The 21,876-nt window shown below is 34.6% G+C and overlaps 1 protein-coding gene across 4 annotated transcripts in view; it reads left to right on the top strand.

Moving 5' to 3' along the window:
- The window catches only part of LOC118180950 (uncharacterized), an 833,338-nt gene that overhangs the window by 307,441 nt on the left and 504,021 nt on the right, over positions 1–21,876 (top strand). Inside the window, exon 1 of one of the 4 annotated variants that reach the window (XM_085815556.1) lies at positions 13,079–13,224. The exons of the other annotated variants lie outside the window; for them this stretch is intronic. Coding sequence (XP_085671682.1) covers positions 13,137–13,224 — 88 coding nt within the window. The 5' untranslated portion in view covers positions 13,079–13,136. Of the gene's footprint in view, positions 1–13,078; positions 13,225–21,876 lie in introns of those variants that run through there. 4 annotated transcript variants of the gene reach the window in all.

Here is a 21,876-nt window from a genome sequence, read left to right on the forward strand (position 1 = left end):
CAACTATAGGGCGTTAGCGGGGACTTGTGAGATCTCTTTGTAAATTTGTGTCTAATCATCCGAGTCCCTTTTTCTTTTTGTTTGGAGCTAATGTATACATGACTATAAAATTAGTGATTTAGATTTACATGAATTTTCTGAAAAACCATTTAAGAACATTTTGTTCCGACGTAGCCTAGCATAACGTTAGGAAATTGCGATCACAATTTTACAAATGTTCCTTAATATTAGAATTTGACATGGGCGTAGCTCACTGTTTACAATTGATGTTGGAAGGTTTGATTACATCATTAATGAGATAAATCATTTTGAGATATTTCTTGATCAATTACATGCATTTTATCACCAACCCTACCCCAGTCAGTGAAAAATTAAATGAGAATGGTAAAGATCATATATGGAAATACAAAAAATATGCCATCTGTTTGAACGAACGAACGGCTTGAGCTATGAGAAGGAAGAATTGAGCTTCATACTAGAATTTAGCATCGAATAGAATCACAAACTTCAGGTAATGGTTAAAACCAACTTTATTTAACATTTAGAAAAAGCAAAGCCCATCAGCTGACACCAGAACATCGGCTACAAACATGCAGGGGGAAAAAGTGAGAAGTAAGTAGTAAGTAAATCTTGGCGAAAAAGTTCACGTTTTTACCATCGCGCTATAACGAGCACATACCAATATCGCGCAACAAACATGAATGTTGCCACTCACTGCATGAGAATTTCCACCACAATTTTTTTAAATGACTTCTAAATTTGGAATTTTTACAAGATCAATTTTGCAATGATTGATATTCTACAGGAACTATCTTATGCGATATTTCACTACTTTAGTTATAACTTTTTTTTTTTTTTAATTTTAAAATGTTCTCTTGTTTATATACAGTTATTTGTTTTTCTCGTTTTCGTGAAACGTATAAATACTTTTTGTTACTATAAAGTGCGAGCCGTTTGTTAAAATTTTTATAACTCTCTACTGGGCAATAGCCTAGCTAGAGGGGTCGACCCAGGTGACAAATTTTAGGGGTGAATCATAATGTTAAAGATGGTAGTCATATGAAAACAACGATTAGGAATATGTTTGCTTTATGGCAGCCAATACAGAAGACAGAATGTTTCCATGAAGGAAATTAAAGCTTAGACTTGCTCATATTCATGTTACGGAAAGGAAACTTGCTCGTATTTATATTACGCATAGGATAAACTACGAAAACGCGCAAGCACCAGCCCGTTCCTTGGGATTTGAAACCAAGTCTATTTTTCAGGCTGTAGCAATCTGATTAACTTAATTACTAGCGAGCAGAAGAATCACAAGGTGCTGAATTATCATACTCCATTGTATCTTTTGAAGTAAATATACGAATGTTAATTAAATTATGATCACAAGGGTATAAATACAGAAGAATTCCTTACTAAGCGGGACATACGTCAAAGTTTTACCTTTGTTACTGTTTGCAAAGGCTAAACAGGTAGGTAAGAAGGGTGGTCCTTTAAAGTTTTGCAAAAAATTCATGTTACCGAAGAATGCATTTCATTTATTATAATTATTACTAGAAATTTTTCTCCCAGTTATTATGAATACTATATGAATAGAAGTTTCATGAATGCAAGAAATAGGTACACTGCTCAAAAAAAAAAAAAAAAAAAAAAAAAAAAAGGGACAGTGCTATATCTCCCGTTATACTGGGACGATTCACAAAATTCAAATTGCGTTCTTCATGTCTCGAAAACGCGACTTAGGATATATATTAGATTTATATATAGCACTATTCTAACATAGGTATTTTGACACAAAATCGGACTTTTTCTGAAATAACATATCAATATTTTTCCATATTTCCATTCTACGACTCATATTATGCCCGAATACCAATTTTTGTTAAAATCGTACGAGTAGTTTTTAAAATATTAGCTCTCAAAATTTTAGCTCCTCAATGTTAATTAAATTTGGTAAATATTTATTAACATCTCTTTTTTTATTAAACTTTTATTATTTTTACTTTCACATTTCGAAATTTAGGTTCATTCCAAATAAAATTTACCCATTTTTTGTGTTTTATTTTTTAAATTTCTATTTTTAAATAATTTTTATAAATATAAGTGTTTAAATCCAGTGATATTAGGTTTGTCTTACAAGCTCAGGATCAAAACGATTCTGCAATTTCCCGAGCAGTTGACTTGTAAATGGCTGTGAATTAAGCAGATGACTTTTAATCTTACGTTTTCAGTCAGAAAACATATTCCAAATGTTTTGTATTGCATGACAATGCATGTTTTCATTATTCAATAACCAGTCGGAGAACCGCTTGTGTTCCGAAAATAAGAATGTGTATTCAATCGTCCTGCATGTTCTTCAAATTTGTCTTCTTGTGATTTTTTTTTTTCTTTCCCAAAAACTAAAGTTGCCTCTCAAAGGAAAGGTTTTTGACTTTGAAGAGACAAAAGGAGTATGACATCTACTTTTAGAGGCATGTCAAAAACAGATCTCTACAAGCCTTCTCTTCCATTACATGTTGTGCAGTCAGACAAAAAGTTGCATCAGCGTAAATTCTATGATCTATTTTATTACACTCTCATTACTTTATTAACATACAGTGAATATATACTAAATCTTTTACTTCAGCTTAAGTAATCCGGAATTGTTGTCGGAACTAAGAAGATAAGTCAAATTAAATATTTCGATAACCCAATAAATTCGAGGTCGAAGTTTCAATATTTGATTTTCGGAGGGAGAGGAAATTTTTTCCGTTTTGGTCCATTATCCTAAGTATATTTGCTTCGATTCTTTATTTTTCCATAAAAGCGAAAAATTTACGCATGGTATACATATAACGCACAGCTTCAAATTAAAATTTAATAATATACAGAGTGGTTATAATTAAAGTTCCACATTGAAACGGCCATAAAAGGAAAACTACTGGATCAAATGTTATCAAGTTTGCTAATCGTGTAAAGGAGATCATAGGAATTTATTTTCCGGGAAAAAAAGGAAGTTCGAAACCTCACCACCAGGGGGGAAATGGCACTGTATGCAATATTGTTAAACGAAATATGGGTCGGAATCTAACTTAACCTTTTGTTACACGGGTTTAATATATTGTATACCCTTAAGAAACTTTGAAGTACGCAAATTACCATTTAAAGGCTTTAAATTCAATAAAAGTCGAGTGCGCCATCCGTGTAAGTGAGAAATTCGTTCCGTGAAAACCATGAATTAACGATTAGAAAATGTTAGATAGCAAATCCCTCCCACAAGTGCGTACAATCTGGAAATCGTTTCTTACAGATCGCTAATTTGTAATTTTTGAAGCCTGAGTTCGGCCCTAAAATATGAAGATCCTGATTCAAAACGCTTTTAATCGATTTGGGCCAAAGAAATTTCTCATGTTATCTATCTAGTTCCATTGCATTCTCCTACTGCATTCGATTGCATAACAGTCATTTCACACCGTTTACTGTTGAATGACAGCAAGTTTTATAACTGAACCATTTTTTTCTGAAGAGCAGTCGACAGCTGGACTACTGCGATTGCAGCTCACTTAGAGCCAATATTAAAATGTTTCGTGATACATGAACTGCAGTAACGTGGCATTTTAGATACTACGATTTTTAAGCAGGTCTGGGCCCCACCTCACGTGTGTTGCACAGTTACTTAGGCAACACTTCACGAATGAACGTCTTATAGGCCGACACTTCCACTTTTCCCACCAGACCTCAACCTCTGTGACTTTTGGCTATGGGGGTTATGGGGTTGACAAGAATGCAAAATTTATGGAAGTCTAGCAATCGAAAAATTTTAATTTTCTTGTGTGAGCACTGAAAGTAACTGTAGAAGGAAAGAAGAAAATTAGGGAGAAAAGTAAGCAATAATTTGGACGCTTTTGAATATACTTTCTGGATATTTCAAAGAATTTAGGAGTTCAAAGAGAAAACACATGGACGTGTACACCAGCAAATACCATCAATTGAGCTTGTATTAACAGAAAAGACAAAAACGATTTCATTGCACATTAAAGTGAAGAGCGACTGGTTTTAGACTATATGGTTGTATAAATTTAAATTACGTTATAGAACATCATATCGTATCATAAATGGAGAATCCCATGATTTTCTCAGTCGAATTATTTGAAGATTCAGGAGTTTATCCAGTGATGTATGTGGATGTCACCTAAAGATGTTTTTTTCTCCTTCTGATGAAACAGCGGACGAGCGGTAAAGTCGCTGAACACTGGTAGTTCGGTCCGAGGTTCGAATTCCGCGAACGGGCTGGCTGCATGGGCGATTTCCTGGTTTTCCCCATGTGTAACGTGTATGCGAGCCAGTTTTCCTTAGAAAGTCCTCCACGAAGGCATCCCTCCCCTTAAGCAGATATCCCTAGTGTGTTTTGCCCTAATTAAATAAACCAAACCCTCTTGAGGAAACCAGTATTTCCTTTCATCTCATACCTTCAAAACGTTTAGCCTCTAAAGACTGATAAAGGCTCTGAACAAATACTTCGTGAAGAACTTTCTAAGGGAAACCAGCTCGCATACACGGTACACATGAGAAAATTCACGAAAACGTCCATGCAACCAGACCGTTTACTTACTGGGATTCGAACCCCGGAGTGAACTACCAGTGTTCATCTCGGCCGTTTGTGGGCCTTTATGAAATAGAAGGCGATAACTTTATTTAAAGTGATTGTCAGAAATACCTAGATATTTCGAAAAGTTGGATACTTTTTAATATACTTGCAGAATGCCTAAGGAAAAAGAGCAAGAATAAAGTAGAATGCCTGAAGTAAAAATAAATTTTTGCGTAAAATTTAGTATTTGTATTTTTTTTTTTAAATTTAAAACCTTTTAATCTTATGATATTTGATTCTTGGGATTTTAAAAATAAAATATTTGACTAAAATATGAATAACATTTTAAGAAACAAAATGTAGGATAAAATTGCGTAGAGCAATGGGCACAATGATAAAACTGTTTAAAGCAGTGTATGCAAGACATCCTAAGTTAAAATGTCGGTTATACATCTCTCTTATTTATATATATATCTTTTCTGAACGGAACAATTAAAGGCGTGTTAAACTGTGCTTTACTGTATTTTCTCTTTTAATATCTGCAGTTTTCAAACACATCGTAGTCTGGGTTGCTAAGTATTCTTCCAAAACAAACGCAATTCAAATAAATAAAATCACATTCTGGAAAATTTATATTAATAAATATATTTAAAATGCTCAGTTCGAAGGAATAAATAGAAAATTTTAAAACAATTATATGAAGAGACAATGCAACACAAACAATTAAAATAAAAGTATAAAAATTTAAAAATTACCTAAAATAATAACTATGACAAAAATGTATATATAAAGAAAATTATTTGAAAAAAAATAAAATAAACGCTGCACCTTTATTTACGCAGTTGGAATAGGTAAATAGAAATTTTTAAATCAGTTATTCGAAAAAACCATGCAACTTAAACAATTAAAATGGAATTCGAAAAAGAAAAATTTACTTAAATAATAACAGTTATAATTAAAAATATAATATAAAGAATATTATTTGGAAAAAAGGAACGATGGTGACTTTTTTTCCCCTCACGGGAAAGGAAACTAGGTTGCCATATATTAAGTTCGCCAAGTGAACTATTCTTGGCGCAAACTTGAAAAAATGTGGCAACATAAATTTGTGAATTTCTCCGTAAATTTCGCTCCAAATTTTACAAAATTTCATATTTAGGCGTAATTTGAGTTGTAGAATCGAAATATGTAAAAATATTGGTATGTTAATTCAGAAAAAGTCCGATTTTATGTCACAATAACTATGTTAGAATAGTGCTATATATAAATCTAATATATATCCTAAGTCGCGCTTTCGAGACATGAAGAACGCAATTTGAATTTTGTCAATCGGCCCAGTAGAACGGGAGATATAAAACTGTCTCATTTTTCTTTTAAGCAGTGTACTTACAGTACTTAAGACCTTATAACGTTGCGCGCCTCTAACTTGCACGCAACCAAGAGGTGACTGTGAAAGCTTGTATAAACCACAGAGTCTTATAAAGGGTTTAAGTCCCTTTTTATTCAACGTAATAAATTACAATGGCGTCCTCTTGACGCTTACAGACTGTGCCCACTAGGCAGTCAAAATAAAAATAATAACCTGAAAAAGAAAGTAAAGACAATATTCTAACTACGAGGCTCTCTAAAATAACTAACTCACCGCGTTTTACAAATACCGCAGCTAATGCAGCAGACTTGAAGCTCACTGGAACAATTGCAACTACTTCCCGCCAAGCACATAGGCCGCAACGCGGGGTTCTTCAATTCTCGATAACTACCTCCGCGCTCGCTAAGTAAGAATAACTCTCACACCGAACTCGTTTCCTTCTATTTAAATCATACTACTTCCGCTGATAATTTGAATGCTTGCGCGTTCTACTCAAATTTACATATTCTGGCATTGGCAGTTCCAGGGAAAAGTAAGGCTTGACAGGAAAGATAGTTTAAACTTAAAATAAATGTTAGTTAAAATAAATATAAATCCTACATTTGCCGCTGCCAGAATTTGGAAAACTTGGAAGCAGGTCCTACAAACGACCTGTTGAAAAGTTTCTATAATTCTGAACTAACTGGCGAGAACCTCGTTTACACAAAAAAAAAAAAAAATATCTATGTAACCATTTGTATACTAAAATTCTGTTGATCGTTACAAAGCTTTCTTCTTACAGCAACTTTTCCTGGACTTCATCAATCAATCTTGGTCTTTCCTTCCAGCATCTGGAAGGAATAAGTATCAGTATCTTTCTACATACATTATAATTTACACTTTCTTGACACAATAAATTTTTGTTTTTAACGTTTCGTTTTTCTTAGTTATTGCTTACTTCACATTCATTCAATTTTTCAAGCATTAATTTAACTTTACCCTGGCTCTCCACCATGTGTGGTGTCAAACGGGAATATTCGTGTTTTAGTCTTACAACACTTCCCCTAACCACCATGATTTGTTAGAATTCAACGACCAAATAGACACAGCTTACTCGACATTCTATAACTCGATGAGCTATTTTAACATTCTTAAAATTCAAGTGTAGGTGGAGAACCCTACAAAACACATTCATTCTAACTTCCCCATCATTCATCTTTAGACATGCAGGCTTTCGCTCTAAAGCATGATTTTATCTGCTGTTTAATACTTAAACTTTAATTCATTTCTTTCGAGTATTTACTTTTAGCATCTAAAATTTTATGCTTCTAGACTAAATTCTACTTTTACATAACATGCAAGTATTTACATACATTTACAAAAGTTTAATACATATGCTTTTTACAATTTACCATAAAATGAATAAGAGAAAATAAATTTTTACTTTACTCATTCTTCGCCAAACTGGCGGCACTGAAACTAAAATTCTTATTAGTACAAGAATACGAAGTTATTTTTATCTTCGGCCAAATTTTGGCTTTAACATAACAGAATTAGTCTTTCGACCAACAGAAAATGCTTGTTTTTAGCTTTTACACTTAAAGAAAATAATACTTTTGCCTTAGCTAAATAAAGTAAAACAAAACTAAGTCTCAACCGAGACATATTGACTTTCGTCAAAGCATAGAACTTCGTACTTATGCATAACATTTCGGAACAAAAGAGAAAAAAAAAATTATAGAAGGTTTTAACTTATCTTTGAGTTTTCAATGCTTGAAACTCTGTCATCCGTTTTTGACAAAATTGATTCCAAGTTAGAGGTGTCATGGATGTCAATCTTCTCCTTATTGATCTCCGAGTGTCGTCCCCGTTGCTCTTTCTTTTGCGTCCTCTACATGCTGGCCTCTTGACGGAGTAATCGTCTGGTTGTTGGCCTTTGCGTTTCTGCCTGGGACGGCTGGTCGTGACGTCCTCCGGTCTGGAGTCCTTCTTGAATTTCTTCTGTTCGTCGTATTTTTGTGCTTCCTGTTGGCGTTTCAGTTTCCGGAACGGCGGCCTTGCTGGCACCTGACTCTGTGGCCGTGTGCGCGTTCTCCTTGATGTGTAATTTCTCCTGCCATCTTTTGTAGGTGGTGTTTTCGTCTTTACCACGGTTTCTTTACCCGGTTCATCTGTATTTTTGTTTTTCTTAAACGCCGGAGTTTGAAAATCCTTTTTTATTTTTGGTACCGACGTCCGGGTTGTAGAAGTGCTAGGTCTCTCTTCAGTTCTCCGTTTCTTGGGTGGTGGAATAGTTGTTGCAGTCTCTGGCCCTTCTATTTCGTTTAGACTTGAGTCCTGCAAGAAACTTTTAAGGATTTCAAAATCATTTGGATTATAGCATTTTTTCACCTGGTCGGGACTTGCTTTACAGATTTCCCCTCTCTCGTTTTTAAGATATAAGACTACTCCTTTGATTTCCTGAATTACATAGGGGCCTTCAAACTTTGGAGCTAGCTTTGCCATAAAATTGTCTGTGGCACTTGATAAAGAAAATTTCCGTTTCAATACTTTATCCCCAACTTTAAAATCTGCTTCACGGCGTTTTCTATCATAATAAAGTTTCTGCCTATTTCTTGCCGTATCCGAGGTTTTAAGCGCCTGATCAATTAGCTTTTGCACGTCTTTTTGCCTAAATTCCTGCTCTCTTTGTTGCACAAAGAATAATTTATCTAAAGGCGTAATTAACTTTCTGCCTAAAAATAATTCTGCTGGAGTTTTTCCCGTAGTATCATGATGTGCCGTTCTTAAAGCATAAGCTAATTCATTTATGTAGCCATCCCAGCGCTTGTGATGTGTGCTAACGTAACTGCGAATTATTTTTACAATGTTTTTATTAACTCTTTCTGCTATGTTAGCCTGTGGTCTATACGGAACCATTTTGATATGGCGTATGCCAAGTCCATTGCATATGTTTTCAAATATTTGACTAATTGTTTTCCGTTATCGCTAATGACTTTTATCGGTGCACCGTATTTTAAAATGTATCTGTGTAAGAATGCATCTGCGACTGTTTTGGCTGACGCGCGTTTAAGTGGAACAATTTCTATCCATTTTGAAAAATGATCTACTATTACTAAAAGAAAACGATTTTTATTTAACTCGCTCTGGGGGAAGGGACCAAGGAGATCTATGCCTAAAATTTCATTCGGAAATGTAGCGCGAATGCTATTTAAGTACCCGGCCGGGCTGTAATTAATATCATTTATTAACTGACATTGATTGCAGGACCTGACATACGCCGTTACTATTTTGTATAATTGCGGGAAATATACCGCCTCGCGTACCCTTTTTATAGTCTTTCTGACCCCGAGGTGGCCCGCTGTTTTTTTTTCGTGCAACTCCCTCAAAATGCTTAATCGAAGCGAGGCTGGGATGACTGGCTTATACTCAAGATTTTCGTTTGTTGTTTTCGTATAGAATAATAAATTATCTATTATTTCATAGTTTTTTGCTCTATTTCTTATCGCATCGATATCTGTGTGCTCAAAGCTTTCGGGGTCTTTCAAATAAGCATAGATATTTCCAAATTCAGGATCGGCTTTCAGTTCAGTAATAACCGTATCTCTAGAATCTAAAATTTTTGAAGTCAACACAGCGCATTTAAGTTCATTTCCTTCATCGTCCAGTTTTATACGAGAAAGTGCGTCAGCTACATTGTTTTCCTTACCCGGTTTATATTTTATTGTGATATTATATTCTTGGAGTTTTAAAGCCCATCTTATTAACCTGGGCGTTAGGTTTTTTCCCGAGTAAAGTCTACCAACAGCCGCATGATCCGAAAAGACTGTTACTGGCGATTTGCCGAAATAAACTCGAAATTTGTGTACAGCCATTAATACGGCTAATGTTTCTCTTTCTCTAGCTGTATAATTCCTTTGTGTTTGATTCAATGTTTTACTAAAAAATGCCAGCGGATGGTTATTTTGCATAAGAACCGCACCCACCGCATAGTCTGATGCATAGTCTGATTACTCGTTATAATTATATCATCTAGATAAATTAAAGTAGATTTTCCTAGGACAGGTTTTAGAACAATGTCCATAGCTCTCTGGAATGTTGATGGGGCCCCACACAACCCAAAAGGCATGCGTAAAAATGCATAAGTGCCCGATTTTGTTATAAACGCGGTTTTATGTATATCTTCGGGTCTCATAGCTATTTGATAGTAGCCAGACGTTAAGTCCAAAGTAGACATATATCTTGTCGATTTGATCTGTCTAATGATCTCGTCTATAACCGGCAAAGGGTAAACTGGAAATTTAGTTATGCTATTTAGTTTTCTATAATCGATAGCAAACCTCCAAGCCCTTTTATCCGAAGGAGGAAACTCGTTCTTTTTCCTACATAGTACGACTGGACTCGCGTATTCACTATTTATGGGCGTTATTATTTTATTCTTTAACATCTCCTGAATATGTTCTTCGATGATTAAGTCTTTTTGTTTATCATAGCGATACGGTTTAGTCCTACAAGGTTTTTCGGCATTTAATTGAATCTTGTGAGTCACGATCTGACAGTTTCCCGGTTTTTCTGAAAACAAATGAGAAAAATTACTCACCACTTGCTGTATTGCTTTACTTTCCTGGTCATTCAGATGGCTAAGGTCCAATTCAGGTGTCTCCGCCGGTTCCACCACCCTCTGGTCCATCTCCAGCACCACGGAACTATCTTGAAAATTTAATTTGGCCCTCGCGGCCCTTAAAAAGTCCATACCTAAAATAAGAGAGTGTTGCAGGTGTTTCACCACAAAAATTAATACTTTGAGATTTTCCTCTTTTACCTGTACGTTTAATGATACTTTCCCGATGCAGTGACATGTTTTTCCTTGCGCCGCTATAATTTCCGTATTTCTGGTTTTAAAGAGTCGTATCCTATAAAAATTCTTTTTGAAGAACTTTTCACTCATGAAATTTCCTTCTGCTCCTGTATCGATGAGGGCTTCTACTGGTACATCGCCAACCAGGACTTGTATAATTGGTAGCTGTGAGTTTTTTACGATGCCTGTATTTAGATGTCTATTTGAGGGTTTTTCTAAAACTTCCGGGGTCTGGACCCTCCCTTTCACAGGCCCCTCTAGTCGTTTAAAGCTTTCCTTTCAATCTGTGTCTTCTGGGTACGCGGATGCTTATTTTCAAATTTTCTTTTTGGGCCTTGACCTTCGAGTTTCGATGCGTTAGCTTGATAGTTCTTTCCCCCATATGAGCGATTTCCACTTCTGGTTTCCTCCTTCCTTCGGGTACTTTGAGAATATGTTTCCCCTCTCGCTCTTTCCGCGATTCTGCGATTTTGAAATTTCACCGCCAATTCGAAAAGTTCCTGCAATGTGGTTGGGTTTCTAATTTCAAAGTAGTCTTGGACAGCGGGCAACAATCTTGGTAATATTATTTCAATAATCTCCGCATCGGGTTTCTTGCCATACAGCATATCCGTTAGCTTGATTTTTCGTAAAATAAAGTCCGTCAATTGTGCTGTATCCCGTTGATAGAAACTATATAGCTCGGCTTCCAGCCGTGCGCGATCTTTCACTATGGGGAAGGCCTTTACTAACGATTTTTTGAAATTTTCAAATGTATACGTCGGGCTTCCAAATTCACCTAGAAGAAATTTGCCTATATTTTTCCACCATAACGCGGCCTGTCCTCTTAGTGCTGATGTGGCGATGGCGACTTTTTGTCTTTCAGGCACAGGGTAGAGCTGAAAGTGGTTTTCTATACCTTCTAAAAATACGGACACCGAATTTTTTCCGTCGAAATAGACGTTTGGCTTGATTGATGCTCTCAAAGTCTGGACCAGGTATCCAAATCCTTCTAACTGCGTTGTCATTTCTTGGTGTTGTCCAGCGGCTTCCATCCAGTTTTCGGCCATTTCAGTTCGATAAGTGTTCGGGCGCCAATATAACGTTGCGCGCCTCTAACTTGCACGCAACCAAGAGGTGACTGTGAAAGCTTGTATAAACCACAGGGTCTTATAAAGGTTTTAAGTCCCTTTTTATTCAACGTAATAAATTACAATGGCGTCCTCTTGACGCTTACAGACTGTGCCCACTAGGCAGTCAAAATAAAAATAATAACCTGAAAAAGAAAGTAAAGACAAGATTCTAACTACGAGGCTCTCTAAAATAACTAACTCACCGCGTTTTACAAATACCGCAGCTAATGCAGCAGACTTGAAGCTCACTGGAACAATTGCAACTACTTCCCGCCAAGCACATAGGCCGCAACGCGGGGTTCTTCAATTCTCGATAACTACCTCCGCGCTCGCTAAGTAAGAATAACTCTCACACCGAACTCGTTTCCTTCTATTTAAATCATACTACTTCCGCTGATAATTTGAATGCTTGCGCGTTCTACTCAAATTTACATATTCTGGCATTGGCAGTTCCAGGGGAAAGTAAGGCTTGACAGGAAAGATAGTTTAAACTTAAAATAAATGTTAGTTAAAATAAATATAAACCCTACAACCTAAACATGAGTGAGTACTTTGACCTAACAAATGAGTACCTAAACATGAATCTTCAGAACAGCAACTGCAGTAAAGAAAAAATATTTGCAATGCCATCGAATATTTTTCTTATAGAAAAACAAAGAAAAGAACACTTAAGAATATTAAGTTTTTGTTAAAAAAAATAGAAAAAACTTTTTTTTTGCTTCCTTATGACATTTTAGAAATCCTTCGGTGTGCACTCGGAAGGGAGAGGCAAACCGATTGTCGCGGACAGCTAAGGCTTTCGCTGTGCCATTGCCAGTCGGTAAAGCAGGTACCCAGATCGAACATCATCAATCAGTTCGTTGTCGCATTTCTAAGACACCTCCAAAGAAGACCAAAATTATTCGGAACCATGGTGGTTATTTCAGTGAGATAACTGTGTGTGTGCGTGTATATATGTTTCTGAGTATTTACAGGAATTTTATTAAAAATATTGGTATATTTGGAAACATTTTGAATAAAGAGATGGAAACATTCTTGACAGTTAGCGTGAAAAAGAAAAAAGTCTTCCCATCGAGTTGCTTCCAGCTAAACCGAAAACCAGTGACAACAAAATATTTCAATGACAACGTCACCACCCCTTGGCCTTTCTCCAGGTTAACAGTCTAGGGAATGGGAAGATGTAGATAGAGGAGGGACGAATGAAAACACACAAAGAGCTTGATCGAGTCATAATTATGAATCTAAATATAAATGCGGTGTTGGAAAAAAGTATACTATCCTCATTGCAAAGGCTGTTCATTACTACGAAACCACTGGTGCGTCATGCACAATAGAGCAGGTATTGTTAATCCTACTGCCTTATTTTTCATTGAAATGTATTATAGTTTTCCGAATGTGTTCATTCATGAAACCGTGTATTTGAAATGTTCTAAACCCAACAATTCACTTCATAACAGTTTACCGTTTAAGCGTATTGTTTGGTTGCCAATTTAAAATCGAATTCTAGTTTTCAAAATCCACGATTAGCTCTGTAGCCAGTTGTGAGTGTTTTCTTTTTCAGTTTTAAGTTTCCTGATAAATATTCTCGCAACATTTCTATTAATCCCAATATAATTTAAAATAGATCTGATTATTTTAACTTTGTTTTTATTACAAGTAAAACAGTAAAAATGAATAATATTTACATTAGCATTAGGAAAATTATTTAAAGTATTAATTTTTTTTATACAAAGTTTGTTCTCGTTTTAAATCAATTGTGTAAATGCTTAAATGCGATTATTTTGTTGCCACTTGGATCTTTAGAAAAGTAGTCATTGCTGTGTCAATCAGCAGTTAATTATCGCCCACCTTAGCATGTAGTGATGACGCAACTACCTTTTAATTTAGAAAATTTGTAAATGTGTAAGAAACAGTGTCCTAAATTTGTTTTAATTTTTTTAGTTGTTCAGTTTTGGCTTCTGCTGTGCATTAATTTTCGCTTTCATATCATGTATTTCTTTTATGCAATTTAAAATCCGAATTTACTGGTTAATAATAAATGATTAGAAGATATGAATAGAATTTCTTTCTTTGACGTTTAGAAAAGTACGTTTATCTTACCGCACTGCATAGAAATGTTCAAAGTTTTATAAAAGTAATAATCAATGAAAGAATGAGTTATACATATCATTACTGATATCAAGTTTAAAATATCGGAACTTTTGTCTTGAAATTAAAACAAAGGTTAACTTGACGTACTTATTCTTTGCATCTATTATTTCGTTCTATTTCCGAAACACTCCTACTGCATGTTGTCAACAACATAAATAAAGAAGTTTAAAATAGTAAAAATTATCTTTTTCTGATCTAAAATTTAGGTTAGCAGCTTTTAAAATTTGTGTTAGAAAGTTTTAAAATTTCAAAAATGAATCGTTGAATCAGTCCTATTAGAAAATGTTAAAATATTTGAGAAAAGTGCCTCTAATTTAAAAAAAAGGTGGCCACATAATGAACAATAGTGTGTAATTAAAAAGATTTTTAACTCTTATGTAATTAAAAATCATTATTTAAAATGGCAATACGTGTTACGTTTTCTGTTAAAAACTTGATGTGCTTATGTTCATCACTTGTACTGACGTCTTTTTGTAGTAATCTGTATACTTGTATTTTAACACCCTGAAGAACACAATTTCGTGTCTTGGCACAAAAGAAATTGCTGATACTTAATTTGCAGAAGATGTTTATATCAAGCTATATGCGCCAGCGAACTAGTAGAAAAAGTGTACAGCTAAGTCTTGAATAATTAAATCTTTCTTTATGAAACAAATGCAAAAGCCTTTACATGATGTTCATTTATGAATGAATAATATCATAACAATTTCTTTTGTACTTTGTTTACTATTATCTGGAACAGCTGATATTGAATGTGTGATTTTATATTCTATGCCTCAAATTTCTAAGGATTAGTTCTTATATTAATAAAATTGTTTCAGCTGTTAAATTTACATTTGAATAGAAATATCAAATTGAAAGTATATTTACTTTTTGTGATTTATTTATTTTTATTTATTTATTTATTTATTTTTTGCTTAGAGAATATTTCAGAATTTTAAAATCATATAAATTTATGTTTTTAATATTTACTTCAAAAAGTTAAAATTCTTAATAATAAACAAGTTTCAACTACTAAACTCTATAGCTTTCAGACAGTAATTAAAAATTTTATTTTCTTTATTTTAATTATGTTTATAATATTACTTCTGTGAAAATAAAATACTCATCAGTTATGAAAGGAAATTTTATCGAACTAGAAGAAATTGCTCTGTAACATTTTATAACATTCATTACTGAAATTTTATAACATTAAATGGCAGTGATGAACGGACAAAATTTTACTTTCCAGTTATTGGGGAAGTTTTTTAAATGGAGTCGGTCAAATTATTCAAACTGCATCATTTTATTATTGAGCTTTTAACTTCATGTAAATAATACTTTAAACCAGTGGTCGGCAAACTCATTAGTCAATAGAGTTAATTATCAACAGTTCAACGATTCAAATATCTTTTCAGAACCACATTTTTTAAACTTAAATTATATAGGTAGATACATTTTTTTAAACTTAAATTATATAGGTAGATACATTGTTATTCCCCTAATTAGGTTACTCTTACGCTGGCTTTTACTTAGAGCGTCTTCAATCTGATCAACGTACGTTCTCGAGGTCAACCCTCTTCCAAGTCTCCCATCCACACTTGCCTTGTATACCCATTTCGTGTATCTTCTTTCGTTCATCCTCTCTATATGTCCAAACCATCTTAACATACCTCTCTCAATTCTCAATACTACATGATTTTTCACTTTACAACACTCCCTAAAATTCACTTAAAATTTAAATATTTAAGTCTTATCTAAACTATGTAGGTAACTCGAATAAAACTTGATATTACACTTAATAACGATACTGTTTATTTATAAAAGGAAACTGTACGGTATCCAAAATCTTAAATCATGATAATGACGAACAAACACTAACGCGAACAATGGCTCTGCATCTCTTTGGAAAGTTTGTGTAATTCAGGTTTGTATGTTGCTGTTTTTTGATTTTAAGCATGATTCCAAATTCTTATCATTAAGATGACTTATCAGTTTACTTTTGATAAGGTTCATGCTTGAAATTATTATTCTCATAAATATGTAGACCCGAGTAAGGAAGAACAGCAAACGCTAGTTTTCTCAGCTGATTATATGAGTCAGGAGTATTATTCCATGTGGTTAATAAGCAACGTATCTTCCTTTTCCAGGTCTTTCAAAGCAGATCACTTTTGTTGTGAACTAAGCTCACATATGGTTTTCTCCAATTTTTCTATATCAGGCGCTTAACACTTTCAAATTTCGAGCTCCATAATTCTTTGTTTTTAAATTTCAGCAACTGGATTTCAAAGTTACCGGTATCAATATTAAACAGAAAAATATTTAATTCTTTTACAGTAGTATTAAGAGGTTTTTTTAACAAAGGCTAATGTCGCTTTGTTTTTTCTGAATTCCTGAAACCTGCTGAGAAAAACTTCTCTCATAGTTAAAACTGTTGTTTTGAAATAGCAAATGACAATATGAGCATTACTTTCTAGACGATGCTTCAACAGGTTTGGAAAATGAATCAAATTTCCTATTCTGTCAAAATCTTGAGCTAAAAAGGATAATTTGTTTTCAGATGAAATAACGTTTTCTAACTTCGAAGAAATTGTATTTCTTTTCCCCTGTAGTTTTTGTTTAAGCTGATTTAGATAAGACGTAACGTCTACCATGAAATAAAGTTTTTGGCTCCACTAATCGTTCGTTAGTTCTGGATAATAAACATGCTTTTCAAGGAGAAATGCATTAATTTCTGTTAATAAGGACCCGAAACGTTTAAAAACGTTTCCTGTGTATAACCAACGCACTTTGTTATGCAGCAGAAGATCTGCATACTCACTCTCCATTTCAACTAAAAATTCTTTAAACTGGCGAGGATTAAGAGCTTTAGCTATAACGGAGTTGATAGTCTTAATCACCAATTCCATAACATTGCAAATCTTTTCCGGAAATGGTCCCACCAGCGGCCGAGCGGTAAAGTCGCTGAACACTGGTAGTTCGGTCCGAGGTTCGAATCCCGCGAACGGGCTGGCTGCATGGGCGTTTTCGTGGGCGTTCACTTTTTAACGTGTATACGAGCCAGTTTCCCTTAGAATGTCCTCCACGAAGGAATCCCACCCCTTAGGCAGATAGCCCTACTGTGCTTTGCCATAATTAAGTAAACCAAACTAAACCAAACTTTTCTGGAAATGTATGCGCACAAAACGCTTCTTGATGAATGATACAATGGTATGTAAATATCTCTTGACTAATATCAGTACAATGGCCCATTTATCAATACATCAGTAAACATCTTGCTAGAATCAGTACAATGGCAGTTTTAACTTGATGCACCAAATAACATAAAAATGAAATTTCGTTTAAAAATATGCAAGTGTTTTTAGACATTTCCAGTTTGAAGGTTTTTCATATTATATGCAAACCAAACTAGTCTATATATTTTATGTTAGCTAAATTCAGTTAATAGGAAAACTTTTGCTTCAGACACTGGAAGAAACTTCAAATTTAAAAGGGCTAAAAGCTAAAAATCCTGACAGTTTACGTTATTTGGTTTTTCATCCAAGTTAAAATTGTCATTGAAAGGTATATTAATTCAAAACATTTCATTAGTCAAAATTTGGCATATGATAGTTACTACAACAGTACAATTTAATGTTACGTGTTGGTTATAATTAAAGTTCCATTTAGACATGGTCATAAAAGGAACACTACGGACCAAATGCTACCAAACCTTGGTAATCGTGTAAAGGAGGTCGTGGGAATTGTTAGAAATATTACGAACATGTCGGTGTATCGCCTTTTTCAGTTCCGCCAAATTGTTTAGATTATTTGCATAAATCATTTGCTTCTTCCTGCCGTAAGCCAATTACAAGCCATTGCGGTTTTGGATAATTCCACAAACACTTTCGTTTCAGGAACAAGTGAAAACGTTTTAACCGATATCTTCATGTCTTAGAGACAAATTCAAGCTTCAAAAATCACAAATTATCGAACTGTAAGAAAACGATTCTGGAATGCGCACACTTTTGAGAGTGATTTGCAATCTCACATTTTCTAATCGCTAATTTGTGGTTTTCATGGACTTATTTTTCCGTTACATGGATGGCGCACTCGACTTATATCGCCTTTAAATGATAATATTGTTGCGTTTTTCTTTTCTTCTGACACCAGTTGCTACGTTATTTTCTTCCTTCACGTTCTTACGGGGTTTGTGTGGATTTGGAGCGAATAGCGACTTCTTGATGAGGTATCGAAACACACCTTATTTATCAGTATTCTCAGGACAGCTTCAAAACACTTTTACAGTCGTCGAAGATCTACTATAAACACGCTGGAATAATCAGCGACACAGCTTTCACACTGTCAGGCAATAACGGTGAAGACAAGCTTCCTGCAAAGCACCCGACTCTGCTTTCCGGAGTACAGCTCCCGACTCTGCTTTCCGGAGTACAGCTCCCGACTCTGCTTCGTCGTTCTCGGAACTCCACGCACTCTCGAGACTCTCCACGCTACAACTCGCGATGCACTCGACAACACACGAACACGGCTCCCGATTCTTCGGTTCAGTCGTTCCCGGAGCTCAACACGCTCTCTCGACGATGCACAAACCGCGATACACTAAGAGTCTCCTTCGGTTCACTCGGCACTCGTTGCCCGGCTGTCAACTAGATCGACTCCGCACGGCTCGTTAGACGAGGCACACTCTCTGAGACACACTAACTGACTGCGGATCAGCAGGGTTTATATAGCTTTCGGCTTGTGTTCGAGAACATTCTGGGCTAAACCGGTAAGAATTCGATCCAGAAGGTTCTCCATCCGTCCATGGCATATCGCCAATTTTGTAGCCCAATATCGCCAAATGTGGCAATTCAATGTGATTTTATGGCAACCCTAAAACTGCTTTGTGGGGAAGCCATCTTACCGCGCCTCTTCGTAACAATATTATTTTGGTCAGTTTTATTAAGGGTATAAAGCATGTTAAACCTGTGTAAACAAAAAGGTTAAGTTTGATTCCGACCCTTATTCCGTTTAACAATATTGCATACAGCGCTATTTACCCTTGGGCAATGAGTTATGGAACATTTTTTTTCGGAAAATAAATTCCCATAACTTCATTTACACGATTACCAAGTTTAATAAGATTTGGTCGAATAGTTTTCTTTCTACGACCATTGCACAGTGGAACTTTAATTATAAACACTATAATTATAAACACTTAATTAAAACAGCACAATAAAAACGCCGAAATCCGTACAAAAAGGTTCCTAGGAATAACATTCGCGGATATGTTTTCAGTTGTTTACATGCTTGTGTAAAATTCGACGGCCTTTGTGATGTATTTTCAAGGTTTTCTTGCTTTTACGTGTTCCCACCCGCATTTTCTATGTTGTGGAAGAGAGCCAAAGAGCTCAAGGAGCCAGAGAACAACATTTGGCTAACGAGTCACGGTTTGCCGGAACAAAATTTTGCTACAAAAATTTACTTAAAAGTGTTTGAACGAGGTAACTTGACTAAGATAAATATTCTACTCGTATTTTTGTTAACACTCAATTTTTAACAAAATTTGTAAGTAGAGTTAAATAACATTTGTTTTCTATATGAGCTGCATTCTGAAATTTATAAGCAATGTTTAATATTATCGATTGCTTTGGATGAGAATGCTATCATTTGATTTTATACTCTGCTATGGAGTTTGAATTCATTTCGTTTACAAATTGTATATACATTTCTTTTGATATTTTTATGTATAAAAGATTATGTATAAGAGATTTTGTTTCAAAAGAAGTATTATTTCTTTATTACACACTTGATAAAAAAAGAATATTTATATTTAGTGTGTGTTTAAAATCTTGATATATTTATACAAACAAAGTTAACTTTTAGGTATTGCAAATGTGATCTGTTTTTTTTATAGTCATGTAGGAGAACAATAATCCTTCAGTATCTCAGATCTAATTGGTAAACTGTCATTTAATTTTTGTGATGAAATCCAAGTCATTAAAAGTTCATTTATGAGAGAAATTTTTAAATGGCCCTTAAGCCTAACTCAGAATAAGATATAACGAAGTTAATTTATATAACTCATAAACAAGGACACATTTTAACCCAAAGTGAAAAGGGTTTAATTGAATTCATAGAAACGAATGCTTCATTAGTTTAACGTTTAAAATAATTTCCTGAAGATGTACGTAGCTCTGTGTTTAAAATTAATCTAAAACTAAGTCCAGCAGTTGATTATGCTTATTATGCTACATCTGTATAAGCACTAGCTGTTACCTGGCATGCTTTGCAATGCTACTTAAAAGAAAGAAAGTGTTTGTGTTTTAATTCTGTTATGAAATTTTTTCTTTGTGCGTATTTTGCATGTTTCGATTGCCTTGTGTCACATGATACCAAAGTTGGTAAAATCCTAATTTACGGTACAGCCTTGCCGCGATTTTGAAAATTGTAGCCAACATCACAATGATGCGTTTACTGCTCACCTTAATGTCGCCCAAAGTCGCCAAATCGGGTGTGTACCGTATACTAGGATTAAACCACTAGGTTGATAATGGTTTTGGTGGTTAATTTAATTCTGTCAGTTTTCAACCGACGCAGTATATTCCTGGTGCTCCATTCTTAAATTTGAGGGCTCTGCAATACATGAAAAATGTATCCATCTTTCCAACGACAACACTTGAATGAAGACTGTAATCATAATTAGCATCGTAATGGATTTAAATCAGAGTACAGTGTTCGTTTGTATCGAGCAGTGCATACTCGAACGTTTTCCAGTTTTTCTTCACATTGCTTATTTGTTACTTAAGCGCATGATGCCTTTTTATTTTACATTGAAGGTGTAGATCGAGCAGTCGATTTTCGGTTTGGTGGCATAATTAATTTCACAGCCAAAGTAATGCCTTGCGACGACTATTACAAATTCACTTTCAAAAAGCAAAGAAAATGCATGTGATACAAGTGTGAAAAATTAAATATTTTACATTTTGTTGAACGATAACACACAATGAAATATTTAATTTGGTTAGTGACAACATATTACATTTAAATAGTCGAGTTCGTTTATTAAATTCGACACAAATCAATACCACTGTGTTTGAAACCATGGAGGTTAGAATAGATGGGGTAAGTATGATGTCACAAAACTGAAGCCAAGGAAATGTTAGCAACGTGACGTAAGCTCAGAAAAGTGTTTCTATGGCCATAATTTGCATAAAATACCATTGAAAGTTTTACGTGTCTTCCAAGTTTCATCATGTATACATTTGTGTTATAATTACCATTTACACATTTTCATGTAACTAGATTTTAATAAATTTGAAAAAATAATTTGCAGTCCTTGGGATTTTTTATGTACTAAATAGAAAATCTTTTACATTAAGTATTAATATTAGAATGGGAGCCTTATAAACGTTCAGTGGTGAATAGCTGACATACAAATAAAAGTGATTAGAATGTAAAGAAAGTCCGCTTATGGCAGCGGCCATGATAAAACCGTGACATCATACCATTACGTTTCATGGCTTCATTTTCATTGCTAGGGGGATACGTACAAGGCTTTCTCCATCTATTATAACCTTGATGTGTGTAACATATACTATATCTTACCCTTTGCAGAGTGGCAACGCAAAGCTTTCAAATCGCTGAGTTTTCAACCGAAAATTTGTTAAAGTAGCATAATGTGTATTTATATATAAAGTGTGCGGATCCCATAGGGCTGGCTTCTGAGAAATCATCTGTAGACAGTTACCTTCCTTTGGCTTAAAGGTCGAGTGTCAAGTTTCATAAATATTGGAATTAAACTGTAGATTTGTACGAAAGACAAACATACAAACATTCATTTATATAGAGAGGGATATGTGTTTTGGGGTTAGGTCATCTA

Source organism: Stegodyphus dumicola, chromosome 4 (genome assembly GCF_044657685.1).
Source record: "Stegodyphus dumicola isolate Sdum_Otavi_A_Nest chromosome 4, ASM4465768v1".
Taxonomy (NCBI): domain Eukaryota; kingdom Metazoa; phylum Arthropoda; class Arachnida; order Araneae; family Eresidae; genus Stegodyphus; species Stegodyphus dumicola.